General features: G+C 47.0%; 1 protein-coding gene across 2 annotated transcripts; it reads left to right on the top strand.

Annotated features, from left to right (window-relative positions):
* The first annotated feature begins 9227 nt into the window (after positions 1–9227).
* On the top strand, positions 9228–11374 carry LOC119337744 (cyclic nucleotide-gated cation channel beta-1-like). Of its 2 annotated transcripts, none has more exons than XM_037609922.1 (3): positions 9228–9422; positions 9528–10039; positions 10482–11374. In XM_037609922.1, exons 1-3 carry the CDS (start codon positions 9365–9367, stop codon positions 11028–11030), a joined length of 1119 nt encoding a protein of 372 aa, XP_037465819.1. In that variant the 5' UTR covers positions 9228–9364; the 3' UTR covers positions 11031–11374. The 2 variants fall into 2 exon arrangements, with proteins under 2 accessions (XP_037465819.1, XP_037465825.1); XM_037609928.1 differs by having other exon boundaries at positions 9231–9422; positions 9555–10039.
* Positions 11375–16640: the final 5266 nt, after the last annotated feature.

Consider the following 16640-nt stretch of genomic DNA (forward strand, 5'->3'; position numbering starts at 1 on the left):
CAGGTCTTCCGGCTGGGTGTGTTGGCCACGACATCCACTTTACCGGTTATCGAGGGACCAATATTATAGTTCTTGGAGAATGTTCCAACCATCATATCTGCCTGAGATTCAGATCTGGTTGGTGTCAGGATATCCCAGACTCATCAAGTCTAGAAAGAAAAATGAAAGTTTGCAACACAAATCGACGAGATGACGTTGCGAGATTCTCGGGAAATGAACTACGATAGTAAGCTCCAAAACATGAGCTGGTTCTGCTACAAACATGTGAACACGTTGTCCCGGACAAGCATGACCACAAAGTAGTCTTATAATAAAACACTACCGAGTTCAGGAGGGGAAACCATCATTAATGACATCGAAGTCTCCACGCGTGGAAGTCCAAAGAGTTCACCTTGGACAGACTCCTTTATCTTTGAACAACTCAATCAGTGGCTTGGTGTGCTAGGATATACATATAGAATGGAGGTTGCAAATCTCCAGACCACAGAATACTTCGCACGTATGCATGACTGACTTGGGATGATTCCAGAGGAAGCAAAACTAACTTTCTCAATTCACGGCGGCAACTTTCACCAAATGCACGTGTATAAAAGGAAGTCACTCCTTTCATCAACAAATACTTCATGAGCTAGCATGAAGAAAATGCTTTCAAAAGTTTCCAACACTAACTTAATGTTCAACAACATCATGGAGGAGATAAGGATGTTGTCAATGGACTCAACAACAACTCATCGGAATTTCCATATCACTGGACTTCCACCATCGTGTGAACACGGTGATAGCATTGGTCAGACCCAAAAGATATAATGGTGTATGCTCGAGGGATCAACCACGAGGAAGACAACATTACAATCATCGTTGGTTCTGACTTGATTTGACGATAGCCCACACTCAAATCAAAGGATTGATAAGACAATAGGTCCTGCAACTGATCACAGGGACCAATCGATGAAGATATCATCTTCCTTCAACACACACTACACAAGAATATCCCTTTGGGACGAACTAAGTCAGGCAAGCTTTTACCTTCCAACTCTCCAAGTTGTTTTCTAGCTTAACCAACTAGCTCAGGGATATCCATCACAGATTCTTGGAGAAAGGGTGGTTCACAGGAAACCAACTTGATCACGAGCTCAACATAACAGTCAGGGAACAACCTGGTAATACTTCCGAGAAGATATTCGGAAAATCACGAACCACCGGTATGCTACTAAGCTCGAGAACAATCTTGCTTTTCAGGGCAAGACGATATGATCAATAGAGCAAGGATTTGAAATAATCCTAACTCATCGATCGAGGAGTGCACCGAAATAAGGACTAGGTAGCACGATCAGTCCTAGAAGGATGATTCAAAACCCAATACGCTAGAATGAAATTATTGTCCATTAACTACCAAGCAACAAGGTTGTTAGGAGTATTGAATTCACACATCACGATTCACTTGTCGGCATTCCGGTTGCGACAACACGGAACCGAGGGATGAATAATGATGGCGAGAAGTATCACTACATCAAAAATTCTCAAGAGCCGGTGCAATCCTCATGAAAATCCTGACATAAAGACGGTAATACTTCAGGGTAGAGCAGACCAGAAGCTGGATTGTAACTTGATCCGCGGAAGACAACTTCTTTGACCCGATCCTGGATATGGATGAGGTACTGGAGTTTGTTTCTCCTAGTCATTCCGCGATAGAATGGCTTGACGGACCACAAGAGTAATAGGCATCGATAAACGAACGCACGCATACTCTTGACTATCAATTGATAGACGAGGGTCAGAAGGCAACTAAAGAGAACATCTCAAAGGAACATATAATTTTCTGAGTTGTGGATGCATAGATTAGTATGTCGAACCAAGTCCACATATTTCTTCCGGATAACCCATGCAGAAAGGTAGAACTGGCAGAGTCACAATATATAATGGAGAACTCATCAAGAACAATCCTGTTGTGATATTTCAGTTCAACGAGGAACTTCTGCCATAAGTAGTTCATGGTATTTGGAAGAAGAAGATACCACGGACTTCGAGGACTACCACAAAGTTACTAATATCCTAAAGGAACGAGCAAAACTATCAACATGAAGTAAGTAGGGTGAATCTCGGGTTCAAACCCAGGGATAGAATACCTACTACTAAATGGCATCACGGGATGCTTTCGATAATGACGGCCAGAGTCATCACACTGGAACATAAATCATGGCTGGACTACTAGATGATCCCCTGAGACACCTAGGGTAATAATAGTAACTCCAACATAATGTCAAGGCAATAGAATACCTCAACTCAACAATTAGTGTGATTGAGCTGGCATAAAGGAGCATCGAAACCAGAGGAAAAGGATTTTGCAAATGCATCAGACTATTTAGAAACCTGGAATGACTCGGACAGCATAACGGCTGTAAATGCTCAGAAAAGATTTGAGACATTCACAAAAATGGTGGCATAACCACTCAGAAGCACAATATCAAGGTTTCGAGATCAACAGTTAACATACAGAAGATAGTAGGAACTGAACTGAGGCTTGAATCAACAATCTTATAAGTCTACGGATTAGTAACACGTGATCCTGATAGAAAGAAGAGAAAGCCTAGTTCTTAATCCCCGTAGAAGAGAAGATGATGACTCAGATCAGAAGGCCATGAGGTATAAGGAGTAAAAAGAGCCTTACGTTCCATCCCACAATCAATTCCCTTATATAACTAAAGAATTTCTAGACTCAACTTCGACCAGTTTGGCTTAGTAATCCTACAGGCAGTCAAGCTCTGATACCAACGCTGTCAGGACCCCGACTCGATGTCACATCGATCTAGCCTGTAGCACCTCATATCACTTTGCGGCCTCACGCACGGTATCCCCACGGGTGTCGCCTTACCTTTGCCCGGGACCGTTTGCGCCTTTTGGCTCACGTATATGATAGTGTCGCTAGCATCCATATGATAAGGAGCCCGGGCTGACATGACTAGTCGTAAACCCAAAGTGGCACAGACTTACAAGGACAGGCATCCATGACCCAGCATCGAACGTGTCGGTCATCAGCGAGTGAATCCAGGCTGTAGCACTGGGCTAGCAGGACTCCGGTGAACCGGGCTGTAGCGGGCTAACAGGACTCCGGTATTCATCGCGTGACATTTCCCCGAAGGGACAGACACAGGAACGAAGAAGGACACATGCCGGCCAGCCTAAGTGTTCCGGAGCAGTAGCAAGCTACCATGGCTCAGTGGAAACACTAGGAGACATTTCCCGGTAAGAGAGGCTACTAAAGATAAACAACTAGATGGTCAGATCCCACACATACCAAGCATTTCAACAACATACACACAATATGCTCGATATGTGCAAATACAACATGGCATCACAACATGACTCTACAAATCAAGTATTTTAATCAATAGGCTCCGAGGAGCGAGATATTACAAACATGGGTCTCATGACCCAACAATCAGAGCATACAAGTCAAAGCACAAGCGGAAGCTATCATGTCTGAGTACATACATCTATAAATGAAAAAGGCTGAGAAGCCTGACTATCTACCAGATCCTGTCGGGGCACAAGATCGTAGCTGAGGTATCAAGCTAAACGTCGAAGTCCACGTGGAACCACTAGCGAGACCGAAGTCTCTCTGCAAAAACATAAAATAGGCAAACGTGAGTACAAATGTACCCAGCAAGACTTACATCAGAACTATCTTCATATGCATCATTATCAACAAAGGGATGGTGGGGTTTAACTGCAGCAAGCCAGCTTTGACTCGGTGGCTATCCTGAACTACGACTGCAAGCGACTCTTTTGAGGTGGCGCACACGAGTCCACATATTCACCATATCAATACACTACTATGGATCCGCTCTCGTCTCCCTACGAGAACGCCATCCATAGCACTCACGCTTATCTTGCGTATTTTAGGGTATCCACTTTCACTTGTCTATGAACTGATATAAGCAACCCAGAAGTCCTTTTCCGCGGACACGGCTATTCGAATAGATCATATTAACCCTGCAGGGGTGTACTTCTTCACACACGCTCTCACCACTTACCGCCGTTTACACGACATGTACTCGGCAACCTTCAAGCGGAAGCCCAACGTGGGTGTCGGCCACGGCCTGCCTAAACACTCAAGTCTCTAGTCCAGGTTTATCGCCTATTCGGGTTCCATCCATGAGGAGATCCGGCCGGAGTTTCGCTCACAGCCCCAAACGATGTGAACAGGGTTCCGTGACACCAAACGGGCGCCCGGTTTACCCGGCCACGTGCCTACCGCATCACAGCCCACCCCTACGGTCAGCACTGCGCACGGCCTCCAGCATACTACAAACACCAGAAACTACTTGCAACTCCTGGACAGAGGACAAGGGTGATCAAGAAGCCGAGAGGGTCCATTGGTTTCGGGCCCAATGCGTGGTAGTAGCTGAATCATGGATCACAAACACAGAACTCAGTTCTTGAGGACGGCTGCAATGAGACAACCCACCATGTACTCCTACATGGCCTCTCACCGCTACCTTTACCAAATCATGTTCACACACTTAGCTCACACACAGTAGGACATGTTCACACACCTTTGATTCATCCCCGATGAATCAGACCTGACTCAACTCTAAGCAGTAGCAGGCATGACAAACAAACATGAATGAGTAGGCACAACAGGGCTCAAACAACTCCTACTCATGCTAGTGGGTTTCATCTATTTACTGTGGAATGACAGGTCATGCAAAGGATAAAGGGGTTCAGCTACCGCAGCAAGTAACAGATGAATCAATGTTGTCCTAATGCAGTAAAAGAGATCAGGAGCGAGAGAGTGGGATTTTATCGGAATGAACAAGGGGGTTTTGCTTGCCTGGCACTTCTGAAGATAACATTGAGTCTTCATCAGTGTCAACGATCACATCATCGGTACACGTCTATCGAGAGGGGACAATTACCGGCAAATACAGAAAAACACGATCAGTGCAATGCACAATATGATGCATGATCATGACATGGCAAAATGAATGTGTTTTGGGCTAATGCAACTAAAACCAGATTAAATGAAGTTGGTTTGAATCCAAGATTCAAATTCAAACTCCATATGTGATTATTCAAATGCCATGTAATTGATTTGTGCTAAACAGCAGCTATAAGTTGTTCTAACATGCATGAAAATGGTACAGATGGATTCCTTGAATTTTTCTGATAATTTTTCATATATAATTTATTTAATTTGGAGTTACAGTTAATTTTCTATGATTTTTAGAAGTTTTAGGCATTTTCTGGAATTTCCTGATTATTTTTAAATCCAAAAAAATACTTATTGCGTCAGCCCCACGTCACAGTGACGTCAGCAGGGTCAACTGGGCGCCCCAGGTCAAACCTGACCAGTGGGGTCCACTGGTCAGTGACACAGTGGTGCCCAGGGTCAATGACAGGTGGGTCCGGCCAATGACCACGTCAGCAAAGTCAACCTGACGCGTGGGGCCACTATGATTAACCTAAACTAACAGAAGTTTAAGCCGTGGTTAATTAAGGGCGTGGGGCCCATATGTCAGTGAGAGATAGGGGAGGGTCAAACCCTCTGGTCGGCGGGGTCAACTCGCCGGCGTTTAGCCGCCGGCAAGGCTAAACGCGGCGGTGCAGGTGCGGGTTTCACGTACAGGGCACCGTTCGGGGCGCCGTTGGGCTCTATGGATAGCTGGGAGTGGGCCGCGGCGAGTGGTGCAGGTAGTTGGGTTCGGGGTCGCCGGAAAAGGCGCCGGCGACGTGTTTGGCGGCGGCCGGAGCTCGGGTTTGCACGGGCGCGGCGAGGCAGAGCACAAGGAGCTCAACCAAGGGCATGGACGGCGTCGTGGGGTCACCAGGAGCACGTCTGTGCCATTGGGCGGGTAAGCGAAGCTCGGGAGCGCGTGGCTCAACGTCCATGGCGGCGGTGGCTTCGGTCGTCGGTGAACTAGGAGCCACGGTGTGAAAACAGGACAATAGAGAGGGGGGTTCGAGGGAGAGGCTTACGACGGTTGCAACGGTGCGGACGACGAGCTCGGGGAAGGCCGGAGCTGAGCGGGGCGGCGAGGTCGATCTCCGTGGCGTCGCGAGGGGGTCGGGGAGGCTGCCACGGCGAAGCAGGAGGTGGCCGGCGTCGGCGCGCGTGCGTCCAGCACGCAGCTGCTTCGTGCGCTGGCACGGGAAGAAGACAGGAGAAGGGGGCCAGGTGGGCTGGGCCGCTGGAGGAGCTGGGCCGGCTGGGCTGCACGGGTGAGGCCAGGTACTTCCTTCTCTCTTTTTATTTTTTCCTGTTCTGTTTCCCTTTTTATTTTATTTTGCCACTGTTTTCAAATTGAAAATAATTTCTTACAGTGCCAAAACATTCTGAAATATTTTATGTTACCTCTCTGGACTATTCCAAAAGTACATAAAACATTTCAAAGCATTTGCAAATATATTCATTATATATTATGAATATATCCCCAAATTCAAATAGATTATTGATTTAAATTCAGAGACCAAATAATTCCTTAAAAATATTCCAGAATTTTGGTTTGATATATAACTCTTGCCAAAATTCACAAAACTATTTTTAGGGCATTTTGGATTCACAGAATGCAATTTTAAAGGGTGCTTGCCCTTCTTTTATTTAGGGTTTTGAGGCTTCCAATATTCCTCAATTCAAGTTTTCAAAAATATAGACATGATGCACACATGAAGCTAACCTAGAGCAATGCCAGAAGCTAGGGATGTGACAGTACATCTTCTATTCTTTATGTGTTACCTTCTCTCTTCATAAAGATGATGTCTTGATGGTAAACATGAATAGTCACAAATTCTTATTCTTCAAGACATGCTTGCAATAAGCTCAACTCTCACATGACCAATCTTTGGATAAATCCTTGAAAACCACCTTGGTCAACACATAATCTGCTACTTATATCCTTGAGACCATCAAATGATCTTCAAGCAAAGCCTATGGACAAACCCTTCAAACGTAGTTCAAGGCAACCATTAGTCCATAGGGATTGTGTCATCAATTACCAAAACCAAACATGGGGGCACCGTGCTCTTTCATAAGTCCCTAAAGTCGGATGCCGAGTCACCTGATAGACAAGACCTAGTAGTCGGCCGAGAAGATGATGGGAGCAGTCGGCAGCTACCAAGGATACCTCAGAACCATGATGTCTTAAAGGCGGTAGTTACCCAACAATTGAGTAATCTAGTTAAATATGGCAGTTACTAGTAGTAAATGCCAGAAAACAGTCGGCCACACCTGAGGCCATGGACCACATTAACACCAACCATTATGTGACCCCTCCTAGTGCACTCTATATAAGTTGGGAGGGGAGCACTGGGCTGAGGGTCGAACATTCACGTCTTGTACCTTACGCAAGAGCTAAGAGCATCACATGAGAAGGGTATTACCTCCACCGAAGAGGTCTCGAACCTGTATAAATCCTTGCGCGTACTCCCACCTGTATTGTTCAGTAGATACAATTGCCTCTGCATTCCTACCCTTGTAGTATTGTCGGGAATATACCCATGACCACCACTCCGCCTGTAGTCAAAGGAGGGAGAGTGCCTCCTTATGACATCTAGGCCAGGAGGAATAAGAGGAGTGACATGTCTCCGAAAAGCTGCCCCTCGACCGTAGGATACATAGGTGAGGTCTTCATGACTGATAGTCGACCATTCTTGGCCATTGACGACATCGGTGTGGGCAGTGTAACCCATCCCTCATAGGCAATGTTAAGTCGTCATAACCCAATCGCATGGATCTGGAGCTCAGCTTCACTCTTTCACTATCTCTGCCACCATGGTGGCCGTGAGGGGATCGGAAGAAGAGGGGATCTCCCTCTAAATCAGGGGACCAACCGTCGAGCTTATTACAGGAGTCATCATCAGTTCGCTCTCTAGCGGCCATCATCCACCATGGAGGGCCAGTGGACGAAGGGGCAGGGGACAGCAAGGGCAGCTCATGAGCGCCATGGCACAATTCCAATACGACATTAAGCCAAATGTCCTTAAGGCAACTATAATTGGATACCTAGCTCCACGCTAATTGTACACATTGGTGGTCTGACTTCCTCTCCAGTCCCCACTCTGCCTGAACTTGAGAGGTGCCTCTGTTGACACAAAAATATTCCATGGTTAAAACTGCAATTAAGATGGCTTAAATGGAAGAATATCTAAAATGAAAATTCTTTGTCTCATCGATTCAAACGATTTTGCTTTTGAATCATCTTAATCCGAGATTGTATGCAAAAGTTCCAGTCAAAACAGTGGACTTCATTGAAAGTGCCCCGAACACTCCAGGCTGGTCCAGAGCCTCTGGGGAGTCTCCGGGCACCCTTCGGACACAACAGAAACATTTTAAAGATGCGTGCGAAAAACTAGATATGAAAAAAAAGAACTATTTTGCTCGCGTAAATACACCTTAAGATGTCTCGTCGTAAAGAACAAGTTTGTTGTTGGAGTCATCTTGGTCCAAGGTCGTATGCGATCTCTAGGACCAACACAAGCGAGTTATCTGGTACATTTGGCAACCTGGAGCCTCCGGACCTATGCTCCGAGTTACGGTAAATTTGATGTTTTGGACGGTATTTCAAGTCTTTTTATTGTAAGGAAAGTTCATTCATCTCATATATAGATGAGAGGTGATGGCCTATTAAACAACACACAATCACTCAATAGATTTGCCACTTTTTACTTTTTTCTTCTTTACCCTAGTGTTCTTCTTTCTCGTTTTTCGTGTTCGATGGCAGCGAACTCGAGGCCATAGGGATGACAAGTCGACTTAGGGTAGCCAATAGCCACCGCATGTCCTGACGGGTCTTTCTCGGACTTGTGAGGTTTGGGGTCCTCAAATGACCTCACCGGTGTGCCTTGCGCATTGCGCTCCCGACGAGGCTCCTCTGGTCACCTATCTTGCGTATCACGCTCGATGTCGCGGGTACACGGCGAATGTCGGTGCAGACAACCTCGGATGCACCTATACTACTCTCAAGAGCGAGAGTGAGATATGTGGGACCATATGTCCAAAGTGGCCCTACCAAACGAACATGCACCTCCGTCCGTAGACGACGAAACGTACTCGGTCCCATAAGCGAGCTGGGCCTGTAGTAGGTTACAGGCCCACGTAGCGCGCGTGCGACTTCCTCAACGGCAAAACCAACGGCTCGTTCTCTCCAGACGCGTGAGACAACGGTCATATTACCGTTGTACTCTCCCCCAACCCCGACTCCGAGCGTCGTTCAAATCCTTTAAAGCCGCCTCCCATCTCTCTCCTCCCCCACCCCCGATTGCTGCCACCGCCGCCGCCGCCTTCCCCTCTCCTCGCGTCTCTCCGCCTCAGCGACGTGAAGCGCGTCCCCATCTCGTCGTCTCCGCGCGCAAGAACCAGCCAGAGATGGAGACGCCGCTGTCCACCAGGCGGATCACCCGCTCGCTCGCCGCCGCATCCGCCCGTGAGTCCCCCCCTCTTGATCGACCGCAATTCCCTCGCTCCCTCCCAGATCGCCTATGGATCCCGTCGTGATACTTCTACTCGGAAATCCCTGTGTTGACCGCAGTTCTTGGATTCGATTCTCCCCCTGCAGAGAAGAGCGCCGCCGCCGCCGCGGATGTGACCTGCAGCAGATCCAAGAAGGCCGTCCCCAAGGGAGGGGACGGTCCGCGCGCCGCGCTGCACGACATCACCAACGACTCCCCCATCGTCGGCCTCGCCGCGGGCGGACTCGTCCACGCCGCCGACAGGACGCCACAGGCCTCCACCGCTGGCGCCAAGAACCGCCCCAGGCCCCGCTGCACGCCCGGCTCTGGCGAGGCGCTGCTGCGCGGCCAGGTCAAGACGCTCCTGCAGAAGGTCGACGAGGAGGGCGCTGCCGCCGCCGTCATCAGGCCGGTCCGCATCCACGCGCTGCTCGGCGTCACCAGGTCGCCGGCGCAACTCCTCGCCCCCACGCCGTTCAACACGCCCCAGCTCTGGGCCGAGTCCGCCGGTCGTGGGGAGTCCGCGCAGCCTGATGGCCGGACCGTGCTGCCCTGCGTCCTGGAGCAGGAAGAACTGATTCCTAAGCTGCAGGTACCGATCTCCGTCTTAACTCCGTGAACAACTCAAAGATCGATTTTGTCAATTTCTGATTTGCCTCGTATGTTTAGTTATTATCTCCGTGCAACAACTCAAAGATCAAACCTTGCATTGTACTTATTGATCATCATTTGTTGAGCTGCGCATGATATAGCAATTCTGTAAAATTAACCAATTTTTTGCATAGCCTGATCCCTTGTGTTTTATTTCTGAGTAGCATAGCCTGCTGTGAAAGATGCCCAACGATAGGCAGACCAAAGATGTTTATTGTGTCCTACAGTACTTAATAAATTTTGATGCAGACTCTTGCTGCGTTAGTAATCTGCACAATTTGCAGCATCTGGCCTGCTGTGAATGTCGATGCCTCTAATTTCTGCCGTCGGCTTTTTGTTACACCTGGGCTTGAGCTGCGTTGCTACTGCTGTTGTCGTTTCAGGCCATTGCTGATCCCCCGCCCAACCGTGCGCTGGTGTTCGACGACTCCCCAGGGAAATCGGACCAGTCCACCGATGGATCGTCCCTGACATTCCACGTGAGCAGCAGCGACAGATCAGCTGACGACGACAGCTCGTCGGTTTGGTCTATCCAGGTCAATGTCAGCTCCGAGGAGAAGGAAGAGGAGGAGATCGGTGTTGACACCGTGGGAGAGCCTGAAGAAGAGTACAATACCGAGGAAGAGCCGGAAGGAGAGTACTACACCGAGGAGGAGGACTGGGAAGACGATGATGATGATAGCGAGTGCTTTGATGATCTGTGCGAGGGGATGAGCAAGATGTCGGTGTTCGAGGCGGAGGAGAAGAAGAAGGTCGGGCTGCCGGCGTTCGAGGGCAGGCACACTCGGTTCGTCTACAACAGCGACGACGAGATCGTGGAGAGGAAGGAGGTGGAGAACGCGGCGGCAGAGCACGGCGCGCTGCTGAGGGGCCTGCCGGTGCCGGAGGGGAAGCATCTCCGGTTCCACGACGACGATGACGAGGAGGAGTAAGCAGGCCTGCATGAGTTGATGGGGATGGGTTTGGGGTGTTTACGTTGATGGGATACAGTAGTGTGGTTGTCGCTCCCTGACACCAACCAAGCAACACATTCTTTTGGTTTGGACATGCTATCTTTTATGCTTTCTTTTTTAGGCTTTGATGGGATACAGTAGTGCTGGTTCCAGTTCTTCTGAGGACATGGTGGTACATTGATGTTATTGCTGGTTCAGTTAGTGCAACATATCTCAAAGTTGTACTAAATAACTCAATGCTCTCATTGTAGTTCATGCTCATTCTGTGTATTCAGTTTTCAGTTCATGCTCATTCTGTGTATTCAGTTTTCAGTTCTTGCTCATTCTCTGTATTCAGTTTTCAGTTTATTCTTTTGATAAATCAGCTAAGATCCAATACATACAGGCATGCGTCAATTCTGTTGGTACTTTGGGGCATTTGCTATCTCTCAAATTCTATTGGGGACACTGAAAATGCAACATGACGTTTGTTTATGCTCATTCGGGGCTTTTCCGGTTACTGTTTGGAAAATGGACTGCCTAGATCCCAATGGACACCATATATGTGAAAATTATCGAATACAAAATGAGGACATGACAAATACAAGAGGTCCAAGTAAAAAAAATATAAGAGCACCCACAATTTATTGGTAAAGATCCCTAGAAGTAACAAAAATTACAATCGAGTTTGTGGACTACACAGAGCATTGGAGCGAGTCGAAGGCGGGTCGTCATCATCCTCCCTCAATGATTGTGTCCAACTTTCCCATGTCATCCTCCCTCAAAAATTATCGAATACAAAATGAGGACATGACAAATACAAGAAGCACAGTCCAAGTAAAAAAAATATAAGAGCACCCACAATTTATTGGTAAAGATCCCTAGAAGTAACAAAAATTACAATCGAGTTTGTGGACTACACAGAGCATTGGAGCGAGTCGAAGGCGGGTCGTCATCATCCTCCCTCAATGATTGTGTCCAACTTTCCCATGTCATTCATTCAAATCAACTAAATCAAATTTTACTTGTCTTCCCCAAATATTGAACCACTAGAATATGTATGTCTCGTTGCAAGGCATGGACAATTAGCTAGTCGTTGACACCCAGGAAGTCGACGTGCTTAGACCCCAAAGAACCAATTCTCCACAACAACAAATATCGTTGATGAAGAAAAACAGAGATCAAAATGACCATACCTACAAACACACACCAGGAGCCCTAGCCAAATCCATATGGATACGATGTAGACTAACACTAAACAGACCCAAGCAAATCCGCTAGAAAAACACCAACATGCACCCTCCCGCTCGCGACCGGAGCACAAAATGGCGCGAAGGACATCATTCTTACTCTAGGATGCCGCCACCTTGCCACCCCGACCATGACACAAAAACTACCTAAAGAAAATGTGGGAACCCTCCCGCTCGCGATGGACCGAGGTCTGCCGCACCTCCGTGGCTCATAGGGCCACCTGGGAAGGGACGAATCAGCAGTGGACGCCAACAAGAGAGGGGTGGCTACTCTCATCACCTCTAGATCACTTGTGGAGGGGTGAGAACTAAACCTGAAGTTGTATGTTTTCTTCTGTTAGGTGTAGCACTTCTGGCAATACCGCTTCAATCTGATCCAACGACTCATAAGCATCCTCTCCTGGTCTCATCACTGAGCTGTCAGATCCCTTTTACCGTTATACAATAGTTATGCTTGTTTATACCTTCATCGTTGTAGTGGGTAATGAGCTACCTATTTATGTTGGGTTATGGTTTGTGTGGAGCATATGTTGCTCATTGCCTAATGGTTGGAACTCGATACCTTATAGCTATAATAATATATAACGACCCTCTCGATCTAGCCTTAAACCCTAGCTCGTTCCCTTGATTACTCAATTTCTTGTCCCAAATTCCGCTCGATCATATCTGGGTCCTCACAAATTGGTATTCAGGGCTCAAGTTCCTTCGCGGCATTTTTGATTTAGTGATTTTCTTTGTTGGTCGGTCAAATCCCACCATCTTGTTGCGTCTATGTTGAGTGATTATGTCGGTGTTGGTGACAGCAATTGTTCGGGTTTAGATCAGTCAAGCAGAGTGGTTGTTCAAGAACATCTCTCGTATGGTAAAATTCCACGTCTAGCACTGATCCGTGCAATAGGGAGGTGAGGATTGTTGGTGATAGCAGGATTTGAACATGGGGATGGGTGATGACCCACAAGTGTATGGGGTCTATCATAGCCTTTACGATAAGTGAGAGTGTCAGACGCAACAAGGAGTAGAAGGAATTGGTTGGTGAAAATTAGCAAGAGTTCACTGAGAAGCTAGAAAGGGTGCTATATAGTTTGTTTCAAATCAAGAGCAATTGCAAGAAAGTAAATAGTAACAAAAGTGCAATGGTGCAGCTAGTGGCTCACTCCTTAAATATGCTAAGGCCACGTCAGTTACTTTCATCAAGATTCATTGAGTTACATTTCATTGTTTTGATAGCTTGTTCTGCGGTGGAACCTATGATAAGGTGTTGTTCTTACTTGAACAAACAACCCACTTATGATTACACCCCTTATGCAACATTCGCAAATACGAGAGACTAATTAAGATTGGAATCTGATAACGCCCGAACATCGGGTATGCACTAATCTTGTTATTTTGTAACAGTGTGTTTGGTTTGAAGTTCGAATGTAGTTTAGATGGTATAGGAAAGTGTAAGTAGGCCAATGAAGCTTCAGTTGTGTGTGCAAAGGAGGTGAGATGTCGGACTATGGTGCGATGGACGAGCACAGCGAGATGCCGACAATGTTGTGAGAGACGGAAAGGTCATGAGAAGCGGCAAGACGTGGTAGACACTAGAGCATGATGGCCTGTACAAACATGCATAGTGCTTGGGTTGAGTATTGTGGCTATTGAGGAAGTTGATGGCCTTGGTCGTGCAAGTAGCCTACGGTAGTTAGCTGCATGAGAGTTAGTTAGTTACATGCAACGTACGTTGGAAGCCAAGTCATGGCTCCTAGAGAGATGCTAGGAGGGTGGGTCTGTTCTGTTACTGGCGCATGGATAGGAGTGGATGGCATCACGTGCATGTGTGATACGTCTCCAATGTATCTACTTTTCCAACACTTTTGCTCTTGTTTTGGACTCTAATTTGCATGATTTGAATGGAACTAACCCAGACTAACGTTGTTTTTAGCAGAACTACCTTGGTGTTGTTTTTTGTGCAGAAATAAAAGTTCTAGGAATTGGATGAAACTTGGCGGAGATTTTCTTATTGAATATATATAAAAATACGGGTGCAAACATCTACTAGAGGGGGGCACCACCTTCTCACAAGGGTAGGGGCAAGCCTACCCCCCCTAGGACGCGCCCTAGTGCCTTGTGGGGTCCTTCGGCCTCCATCTGACCTAATTTCAAATCAATATATTTCGTCTTCCTAACAAAAAAATAGGAGAGAAATTTTCACCTTGTTTTACGATACAGAGTTGCTGCCACCTTCTATTCTTCATCAGAGGCCTAATCTAGAGTCCACCGGGGCTCCGGATGGAGCAATTTGCCGTCGTCGTCATCAACAACCCTTCTTCATAAACAACCTCATGATGCTCACCACTGGGTGTGAGTAATTTCATCGTAGGCATACTGGAGGTAGATGGAGATGGATGAGATTTTTCATGTAATCGAGTCAATTTGTTAGGGCTTGATCCCTGGTATCCACTATGTTCTGAGATTGTTGTTGTTATGGCTTTGCTATGCTTAATTCTTGTCACTAGGGCCCAAGTGCCATGGTTTTAGATCTGAACCTATTATATTTTCATGAATATATTTGACTTCTTGATCCAATCTGCAAGTTATATGCACCTGTTATTGTTCTGAACCATAGACCCCAAGGTGACAATAATTGGGACAATCTCCTGGGATGACTATAATTTGAGGAGTTCATGTATTCACTATGTGTTAGTGCTTTGTTCTAGTCCTATATTAAAAGGATCACCTTCATTACTATTAGTTTTCCATTAGGACCCCGCTGCCATGGGAGGGTAGGACAAAAGATGACATGCAAGTTCTTATCGCAAGCATGTATGACTATATATGGAATACATGCCTACATATGATTGATGAATTGGAGCTATTGTTTATAGCTCTAGGTTGTGACTATTATATGATGAATGTCATCCAAATATCCATCGCTACTCCATGCCTACGCTTTATCATAATATTGTCTTCCTTGAATCACTATTGTTGCTATTGTTCCAATTACTACAAAACTGCTACTACTATTGTTACTATTGCTATTGCTATTGTTACCACTGCTATCAAAACTATCATATTACTGCGCTACTAATATCTTGTTGCAAGGAGATAACTTCTCAGGTGTGGTTGAATTTACAACTCACCTGCTACGGCTTATAAATATTCTTTGGCTCCCCTTGTGTTGAATCAATAAATTTGGATGAAATACTACCCTCGAAGACTGTTGAGATTGTTGGGGAATGTAGTAATTTCAAAAAAATTCCTACACACATGCAAGATCATGGTGATGCATAGTAACGAGAGGGGAGAGTGTTGTCTACATACCCTTGTAGACCGTAAGCGGAAGCGTTAGCACAACGCGGTTGATGTAGTCGTACGTCTTCACGATCCGACCGATCAAGTACCGAACGTACGGCACCTCCGAGTTCAGCACACGTTCAACCCGATGACGTCCCTCGAACTCCGATCCAGCCGAGTGCTGAGGGAGAGTTTTGTCAGCACGGCGGCGTGGTGATGATTATGATGTTCTACCGACGCAGGGCTTCGCTTAAGCACCGCTACAGTGTTATCAAGGTGGACTATGGTGGAGGGGGCACCGTACATGGCTAAAAGATCAAACGATCAATTTTTGTGTCTATGGGGTGCCCCCTGCCCCTGTATATAAAGGAGCAAGGGGGTGCGGCCGACCAAGGGGAGAGGCACGCCGGGAGGAGTCCCACTCCCACCGGGAGTAGGACCCCCCCCTTTCCTAGTTGGATTAGGACTTGGGAGGGGGGAAAGAGGAGGGAGAGAGGAAGGAAGGGGGGCGCCGCCCCCCTCTCCTTGTCCTATTCGGACTAGGGGGGAGGGGCGCGCGACCCAGCCATGGCCGCCTCTCCTCTTCTCCGTAAAGGCCCACTAAGGCCCATTAACCTCCCAGGGGGTTCCGGTAACCTCCCGATACTCCGGTAAAATCCCGATTTCATCCGGAACATTTCCGATATCCAAACATAGGCTTCCAATATATCAATCTTCATGTCTCGACCATTTAGAGACTGCTCGTCATGTCCGTGATCACATCCGGGACTCCGAACAATCTTCGGTACATCAAAAATATAAACTCATAATATAACTATCATCGTAACGTTAAGCGTGCGGACCCTACGGGTTCGAGAACTATGTAGACATGACCGAGACACGTCTCCGGTCAATAACCAATAGCGGAACCTGGATGCTCATATTGGTTCCCACATATTCTACGGAGATCTTTATCGGTCAGACCGCATAACAACATACGTTGTTCCCTTTGTCATCGGTATGTTACTTGCCCGAGATTCGATTGTCGGTATCTCAATACCTAGTTCAATCTCGTTACCGGCAAGTCTCTTTACTCGTTCCATAA

Source organism: Triticum dicoccoides, chromosome 1B, assembly GCF_002162155.2.
Source record: "Triticum dicoccoides isolate Atlit2015 ecotype Zavitan chromosome 1B, WEW_v2.0, whole genome shotgun sequence".
Lineage (NCBI taxonomy): Eukaryota > Viridiplantae > Streptophyta > Magnoliopsida > Poales > Poaceae > Triticum > Triticum dicoccoides.

What these genes read in the sequence shown, in the direction of transcription:
- LOC119337744 (XM_037609922.1), top strand. Translation starts at nt 9,365, where the DNA reads ATGGAGACGCCGCTGTCCACCAGGCGGATCACCCGCTCGCTCGCCGCC. An exon ending in GCTCGCCGCCGCATCCGCCC is followed by an intron (nt 9,423 to 9,527) that starts GTGAGTCCCCCC and finishes TGTTGACCGCAG; the next exon opens with TTCTTGGATTCGATTCTCCC. An exon ending in AACTGATTCCTAAGCTGCAG is followed by an intron (nt 10,040 to 10,481) that starts GTACCGATCTCC and finishes TTGTCGTTTCAG; the next exon opens with GCCATTGCTGATCCCCCGCC.